The sequence below is a fragment of the Sinocyclocheilus grahami genome, unplaced genomic scaffold, assembly GCF_001515645.1.
Source record: "Sinocyclocheilus grahami isolate Dianchi unplaced genomic scaffold, SAMN03320097.WGS_v1.1 scaffold801.1, whole genome shotgun sequence".
Lineage (NCBI taxonomy): Eukaryota > Metazoa > Chordata > Actinopteri > Cypriniformes > Cyprinidae > Sinocyclocheilus > Sinocyclocheilus grahami.
In genome coordinates, this window is record NW_015505980.1 from 342149 (window position 1) to 351122 (window position 8974).

At 37.9% G+C, this 8974-nt stretch overlaps 1 protein-coding gene across 1 annotated transcript in view; it reads right to left on the bottom strand.

Annotated features, from left to right (window-relative positions):
* Window positions 1-4168, bottom strand: part of LOC107561969 (GTP-binding protein 2-like) — a 39832-nt gene extending 35664 nt beyond the window's left edge. Inside the window, exons 1-3 of the mRNA XM_016246527.1 lie at window positions 3836-4168; window positions 873-899; window positions 352-536 (exon numbers count right to left, since the gene is read on the bottom strand). Coding sequence (XP_016102013.1) covers window positions 352-536; window positions 873-899; window positions 3836-3988 — 365 coding nt within the window. The 5' untranslated portion in view covers window positions 3989-4168. The remainder of the gene's footprint in view (window positions 1-351; window positions 537-872; window positions 900-3835) is intronic.
* Between the last annotated feature and the right edge of the window lie 4806 nt (window positions 4169-8974).

The following is an 8974-nucleotide window of genomic DNA, read 5'->3' on the forward strand; positions in this document are numbered from 1 at the left end:
GCCAAACAGGTGCTTTTGCATCTCGTTTCAAAACTAAATCATCCGCGATCGTCTTGTCTGTCTCACCTCACCTCACCTCACTCTTCAGTCAGCTCTCCTCACTGGAGAAATGAAATCGAAATGAAATGAGAAGTGATGCGACTGTCGTTCGGCACGCTGCATTGAGCAGCCGCGTTCAGTTTTTAATTGTAGTGTCTGTTCTTTTACTGAACTACATGATTTTTATTACTATACAAAAATCAAAACGACGGTGGGGGTCGGTGCCGGTGCCGCGGTGGGCAAGTGACGTAACCGGTGTTGCGGCTTTAAAACCGGTATCACCGTCAACACCGTCTATCACGGCAAGCCTACCTCTCAGCCATCCTGCGCAGTGTTTTGAGAGAGGCCTTCATGTCCTCCTCCATCAGGCCCACCAGCAGCCCGTTGTCCTCCACGCCGATCTGATACACGGCCTCCCCGCGGCCCTCCTGCAGGCGCCACTTCATCTGTGTGGCCAGGTGCTCGAAGCGGTACTGCGTGGGGTTCACCAGCTTCAGCTAAAACACACACAACAACAACAGTCTGGCTGAATGCATGACTGAGAGTGTTTAGCTGAGATTTGGGTGTCGGTGCAAATGTAATGCTGTGATGACGGGAGTGTCAGCGCAGTTTTGTTTGCCGGCAGCAGCTGTAGTGTATAAAAAAAGCTCTGCTAATCTTCCGCTGCATGCATTTACACAGGAGACGCTCAGACTGCCAGCTACTTACAGAGCATTGTGGGTAACCCATGCGTGAATCAAAAGCAATGCTTTCAACAAACGTTAATGTCCAAATCTGAGGCGCTCTGTTGTGTTCGGTGATATATTTGGTGAATATCTGTGCGGAGAGTTTACCTTGTACTCAATGTTTCCCTCTTCAGCCTGAAACAAAAGACAGGGCAGAGTTAATGCTGAACCGAGCTCAAAGTCACACAGGTCAGGATTCAAAACACAAAGAAGAGAAAGAGAGAAAAAGCTGACGCCGCTAACAAAGTCAACAGATTTGTTGGCTCATTCAGAATAGTCACGTCTTACTACTTTAGCCGTCCTTTGAGATCAGACACACTGCATCATATCACATTTTAACAGCATGTCAGGTAAGTTAAAGCAAGCTTTGCTATTGCTAATGTAAACGAGTCACAATTGAAGTACAGGCAAAATGAACAAGGAAAACACACAAAAGCGTGGCGTTGAACATAGCCCTAGACACAATTCATTTGTTTGTATTAACAATCTAGTTGAACAAGACTCTGCTAGTGTAGCAGAAGCAGCACTGGATCAGCATTCATTACAGTGTGATGAGGATGCAGTGAAACAACATCAACACAATAATGATTCACCGTGACACGGCCCTCACAACCTCTCATTACACTCCTCCTCTCTCAGCGTTATCGATCGTTTGATGGTCATGCCTTGTTTTTTCTTTCTACTGAAGCTCTCCTTTATTGCCAGCCAAAGCGAAAACCATGATTTCTCTCAAATCCTTCTGCAGCGTAATACATGCCATAATCCAGTTCTTATGTAATTATCGAGCTCAAACTAGTGGACAGGTTACGTGGAATATATTTCCTTTCAAATGTATTTGCCACAACACTATAATAATAATAACATATTTGAAAAGACATGAAGTTCTACTGTTAATATAAGCTATGTTTTATAAGTAAATAACACGGTTGTTTACAGGGAACGGTGCATTTCCAGAATGCGTGTGTTACATTTCTGTGTATGTGATTTAAAAAGCATGTTTCTATGCTGAAATTTATATGATCCAGTATAATGTTAATAGGGTAACAATCAGTGCCGGGGAAAGTTACTTTTAAAAGTAATGCATTACAATATTGCGTTACTCCATAAAAAAGTAACTAATTACGTTACTTAGTTACTTTTTATGGAAAGTAATGCGTTACGTTACTTTTGCGCTACTTTTTAAATCTGGACAGGGCTTGCTTGTTTGCTTTTAATATAAAAAAAAGTTATATTTTTGTCAAATATAAAAGCCTTTTCACAGCAAAAGTGAAATGAATGCGCCTCAGGCTGAAGGGAAAGTACAGTAGAACGCAGAAGAAGACATTTCAACACACTTCAGCAATAAACAAACTGCCTATTGCTACAAATATACCCCAGCGACTTAAGACAAGGTCACATATACAGTCCAATGTATTTGCCACAACACTATAATAATAATAACATATTTGAAAAGACATGAAGTTCTACTGTTAATATAAGCTATGTTTTATAAGTAAATAACACGGTTGTTTACAGGGAACGGTGCATTTCCAGAATGCGTGTGTTACATTTCTGTGTATGTGATTTAAAAAGCATGTTTCTATGCTGAAATTTATATGATCCAGTATAATGTTAATAGGGTAACAATCAGTGCCGGGGAAAGTTACTTTTAAAAGTAATGCATTACAATATTGCGTTACTCCATAAAAAAGTAACTAATTACGTTACTTAGTTACTTTTTATGGAAAGTAATGCGTTACGTTACTTTTGCGCTACTTTTTAAATCTGGACAGGGCTTGCTTGTTTGTTTTTAATATAAAAAAAGTTATATTTTAGGCAAATATAAAAGCCTTTTCACACCAAAAGTGAAATGAATGCGCCTCAGGCTGAAGGGAAAGTACAGTAGAATGCAGAAGAAGACACAAATGTTCGTCTAGAGTAATTTGTGATTATTAGTACGGCTGAACTGGATCATCGAAGCTCAGAAGCAAATAGAATGGGATTAAACACAAAGCATATTTGTGTTGTTTAACATTTAATTATTGCAGGTCTGTGTCATATTCTGAGTTGCATCATTTTGAGGAATACTGAATCTGTGGTTTTTGTGAGTGAGATGATTAATGCATATTGATATTTATTTTGAACTACAGTAACATCTGATTTCTCTCAACACGGGGACAGCAGAGCTGCCAGTCAATACATTGGGAAAAAAGAAAAAGTAACTCAGATATTCTCTTGTAAATTAAAAAGTAATGCGTTACTTTACTAGCTACTTGAAAAAAGTAATCTGATTACATAACTCGCGTTACTTGTAATGCGTTACCCCCAACACTGGTAACAATGCGCTCAGCTATTTTTGAGATGCTAGAGAGGCTACTTTTATCATGTCGTATCATTAGCACACTTTACAGTAATAACCCTAACTTATCTTCAAACCTCGGAGAACTGGATCATCGAAGCTCAGAAGCAAATAGAATGGGATTAAACACAAAGCATATTTGTGTTGTTTAACATTTAATTATTGCAGGTCTGTGTCATATTCTGAGTTGCATCATTTTGAGGAATACTGAATCTGTGTTTTTTGTGAGTGAGATGAATTAATGCATATTCATAATTATTTTAGAGCTACAGTAACATCTTATTTCTCTCAACATGGGGACAGCAGAGCTGCCAGTCAATAAATTGGAAAAAAAGTAACTTGCGTTACTTATTTGAAAAAGTAACTCAGATATTCTCTTGTAAATTAAAAAGTAATGCGTTACTTTACTAGCTACTTGAAAAAAGTAATCTGATTACATAACTCGCGTTACTTGTAATGCGTTACCCCCAACACTGGTAACAATGCGCTCAGCTATTTTTGAGATGCTAGAGAGGCTACTTTTATCATGTCGTATCATTAGCACACTTTACAGTAATAACCCTAACTTATCTTCAAACCTCGGAGAGGCTGGTAACGTTACACTGGCATTATTCAAGGTAACGCCTGTATACTTCACAGCTTCATCTATGTCTGTGACCAGCACTGTATGTACAGTCACAAGCCCTGAAACAGACAGATGTGTTCGAGCGCAGATAAACCAGAGCACACTCACCTCTGGAGGTAGATAAGGCGGATTATTGCTCGCTTTTGGATATCGGGCTGAGCGGCTTTTGCACTTTTTGCTGCCGGTTTTGGCGGTTTTTCTGCTGGCGGCTCCAGAGCAGCACTTTTGCGCCGCAGCCGCGGTCCCGAAGAGCGAGTCCATCCCTGAAACAGTAACGACATGCGACTGAAAGACCAGCGCGTCTGCTACGCCTTCCAGCCCGCCGCTTCACACAGATATAAACACAGAGAGAGCGAGCGAAGCATCCTACACACCTCCAGCCGGCGGGCTCAACAACAACAACAACACAACTTCCGCTCCAAGTTTGCGGAAGTGCGTCATGCAAACTTTCTACGCATTACGTCGGGCGAAAGGGAACGAAATATATGTTCTTGTTTGGTTCTACTGTATTTATTACTGTATTGTATAATGTTACATCAGTTTTGTTTCTTTGAAAAACTATGATCGATAACATACACCGAGACAAAAACTTTTTTCTCGCTTTCTGTTGACTTTGGCGACGGAAGATAATTTATACACTGTGTGTACAGTGTTGCCAACTTAGCAATGATGTTGTTGTATGCATTTGTCATTTTTATTTTATTAATTTTATTTTCTTAAATGTGTGTGTGTATATATATAAAGATGTGCCTAGCAGTACACACATCACATGAATTAAGTTAGCTGCTATTAGCAATTGCTCAATTTAACAATAATAATTGAATAATTGTTCGTTTATGATACGCCTTGTTAGTAGCTTGTGCCAGCGATTGTAATACACTGTAAGAAAAACATCTAGAAAAATGGAAAAGCTACTAGTAATTTTCCAGGACATTATCCAATGTAACCCAAAAACACAAAATACAATGCGTAATTTAAAATGCAGGTAAAAAACCTGTGAAAAATCAATAAGGAAAATTCCTTCATATTAACATAGTACACTCTAAAAAATGCTGGGTTAAATACAACCCAGTGCTGGGTAAAATAGGGACAAACCCAGCAATTGGGCTGTTTTGACCCAGCGGTTGGGTTAAATGTTTAACCCAACTTTCTTGTTAGTAACCCAACCGCTGGGTCAAAACAACCCGATTGCTGGGTTTGTCCCTATTTTACCCAGCACTGGGTTGTATTTAACCCAGCATTTTTTAGAGTGTAGATTGTGCCCTAGTTTACTAGCTAATAAAAAAACTTAAATCGTAAGCCCTAATTGTTCAAAAATGTGTAAGTGTTCAATAATTCAATGTTGTATTTAAAAATACAGTTATTTATATTTAAATATTATATTACGTTATATTATTTTACAAACAAATCTAAAGGAACATATATAAAACACATGTTTGCTGAGATTTGATGTAGTGACAATTTTGTGTCATGATTACGTATCATTTAGCAACACATTGGCCTTCCTTTAGCAGCTTCCCCTGAAAACGAGTTGGCAACACTGACTGTGTAGGCCTACATTAGCATCTCTTTAACTTTCTGAGAACGTGGTGCAGCATAATTCGTTCGAGAACCTTTGAAGTTGTTCAAAATGCTAAGAATGTGAACAGACGCCTAAGATATATAATCAGTGAAATTAAAAACTGTGTGGAAAGAAGATGACTCCCACAGCTTTAATTTCCTCTCGACCTCAGATGGGGACAACGCTCTCTTCAGCATGTGTAGAAATCGCCTGTGCAGTGTGCACTAATTCATGTTGACATTTCACACGGTATTTAGAACACTTTTGAGGTAAATTCATCTCATTTCGAGTTCGTCTTGCTTGTCCTGCTCATGACACACAGAAGTCACGATAGCGCTGCATAACTGATATAGGCTTATGTTTTATACATTTTTTCCCTTTTCATTCGAAATATTCCCAAACGTGTCAAATATATCATGAAATATGTCGATTCTCAATTATGTGTAAGCAAATGCGTTTTGCACCTGTATAGATTATGTTAGTTGATCTGTAATGGGCGATGAGCAAAGTAGCCTAATAGTGTGATCTATTAACTACGCATAATAACCCGGCTTTTTCCTTAAGTACCAGGTATGTTCCTGTCCTGAGAATATTGTATACAGTAGCAGCACTCAGAAACTTATTGACATAAGTATACTTCAAGCAAAGCGTCTATTGGAAGAAAGTGGAAAAGCCACCCATTATACATCAATATTACATTATACATATATGTATCAACAACATGTCCTTTTGTTTGTCAATGGAAAGGATTACATATATTCTGAATACCTGAATAGTCTTTTTTTAATATTTGGAAACCATTTATATCCTTTATTTCAAGCTCAGATTTGTGTAATATAATGGAGGGAGAAAGAGATCAAATTACTTGATTCTTTTATCACCCTCAGCCACGATTTATTATTAAGCCATCAGCCATTTACCCCTTACCCCAAATTACCCCCCCCCCCTTTTTTGTATCCCAGGTATGTATGACTAGTACTCTCATATTATCTTATTGTGTAATGTTTTGAACTGACCTGTGTCCTTTTTTTTCTTCCATTTTCTTTTTTATTATTATTATTTTCTCTCTCTCTCTTTTCTTGTGTTAGTTGCTGTTTTTCTTTTAGTATTATTAATATGTAAATAAGAGATCTGATTCAATTTTACGGCATTATACTGACATAATTTATTTCTCAATAAACAAATTGTTCAAAAAGTACCAGATATGGGTGTGTCATGCCATAAAATATTTTTAATACGACTGACTTTGTAGCTTATTGAATGTGAATTTAATAAAAACATTGTAAGTTACTAATTATAACACTTTAATTGTACAGAAAGAGAGCAAAGAACATTTTCACTGACTTCAGTCTAGCTAGAGTTCAAGCACAAAAACGTCTCAGGTTACTTATGTAACCATGGTTCCCTGATTAGGGAACGAGACACTGTGTCCTCTAGGGGTCGCTATGGGGAAACCTAGAGGACGCAGTTCGAAGTTCCCATGAAAGGGAACGTCTCAGGTTACTTATGTAACCATGGTTCCCTGAGTAGGGAACGAGACACTGCATCCTCTAGGTTTCCCCATAGCGACCCCTAGAGGACGCAGTTCGAAGTTCCCATGAAAGGGAACTCCAGTTATAATGAACTGTGAAATTAATCTCTTACTTACATCGTTCGCACATCTGCACTCACCTGAACGCCTCTGATTGGTCATTGCATTCATAAGCTCAACAGAATTGTGTGTGATTGGTTATAATGCGCAGCGCTGTAAAAACGCATCTGTCTCTGGCTCAGCGCCAGATTTTAGCTGGTGATGTGCCTCACTGAACGATCTAATCACGACGGTGTGATCATATCAAATATAAAAATATATTATTCGGCTATTTTTTTTCTTTTGGAAGCTGCATTCAAAATCCACTTGGCTCAAAAATCTGAGGGGGCACGTGCGCTTCTCTCCCAGGTAATGATGGGGGTCATGATGGCCTCCTTTCATGATTTTCATTTTTGTGCCATTGCAACTAAATTGTTAATTGTTTCCATTAGATTCTCAAAATAGTATGTTGGGTGTTGCATAAAGCTAAACTCAAGTGTAAATGTGTTACAGATTGCTCACGGGGGTTGAGCAATGGAGTGACTTAAAGTTAGTGATCACCAAGCAAAGGGTGCAACAGTGCCACCCGTCTGCAATAAGAGTAATAGAAAAACTACCCAGCACCTGGGGATTTTTTTTAAAAACAACCCAGTAAAATGACCTAACCGACTGAACCCAGCATTTCGGTTAAAAAAAAATTATAATAACCAGCATTTTCAGAGTTTAGGAAACATTTCATATCATCCAAGTAGGAAATATGGATATGACTAAAGAAATAGTTTCCCTAGCAATAAGCTGCATATTTGGACCATAACAAAATAGTTTTGGTTGTTTGGCTTTTATGAAACTTTATTATAACTTATCTGTAACATTTCTACAAGATGATGATGAGTTAGTTATACAGTATCAGTCCTCAAATTTGATTGGTTGAGCATTACGAAAGTAATACAAGTGTGCTGACCTGATCAATTATCTTTAAACAAACAAACAAACAAAATAAATAAATAAACAAACAAACAGAGTAGTCCAGTAGTCGAGCATCACAGCTGCCATGGGTCTGACTGACATTCACAGTAGGCCTATATACTGCCATTAATCAGAAAGAAAACCATTATTTCTTCAGTCTTAATTACATTTTACTGCAGTGCATTCACACCACAAGAAATTACAAGGATTTATGGTGTTAATATTTATTCTTGGAGGGCACTTTATTTGTGCAATAAATTGCAGATTTAAACATGTGTAATGTTTTGTAAATGTGCACATGAAGCTGTATTGCATTCATTTATTTTCATATATGTTCATTATTGTTATGTATGCAGCATTATGTGATGTTTGTTAAAGGGGTCATAGGATGCTGCATGCACTTTTACAAGTTGTTTGAACTGAAATGTGTGTTGGCAGTGTATGTACCACCCTATAATGATAAAAATCCACCGAGTGGTTTTAATCTGGTTAAATGTTTTCCCCTTTCTCAAATCGAGCCGATCTCAAATGCCTGTCTGTGTGACGCTTGTTGGCTTTTTTTCTTTTAATAAGTCAGATAAGAGGGTGCCAGATGATTTAGGGATTTAAAAACAAATACCCAGTGGTGTAGTGGTGCCTGGAGAAGTGGGTATACTCTTAATTTATGCCCCATGACATGTGTTATAAACAGTGACGTGTAAAACTAGTCTTGTATATTTAGTTCACCCCAAAATGGGCCAGTAGCCTAGTATTTGCATATTGTCACTTAACTTCTGCTGCTTGACTTCACGGAGTAAGAATCATTATGAAATTAACATTTGCCACAGAAGAGGTGCAGATTTTGCAATAATTAAAAAAATAATAAATAGACTGCAGCAATTAACATTTTGTCAGATCCTCTAGTACATTACATGCTATTTTGTTTAGTTGTCTGTTCGTATGAGAATAATGTCGTGACTATCAATTTATCCAGAATTTATCCCCCCATCCTCACCACCTTTATAATATAAATAAGCACCAGTCAAGCTGCGATATCAAATAGGACCACAGGGAGATGCCAAAAGACCACTAAACCTGCTGTCTTGATCTTACTGTACATGCTACTATTACACGATCCATTCAGAATAACTAGACCAGCGCATAATCTAAA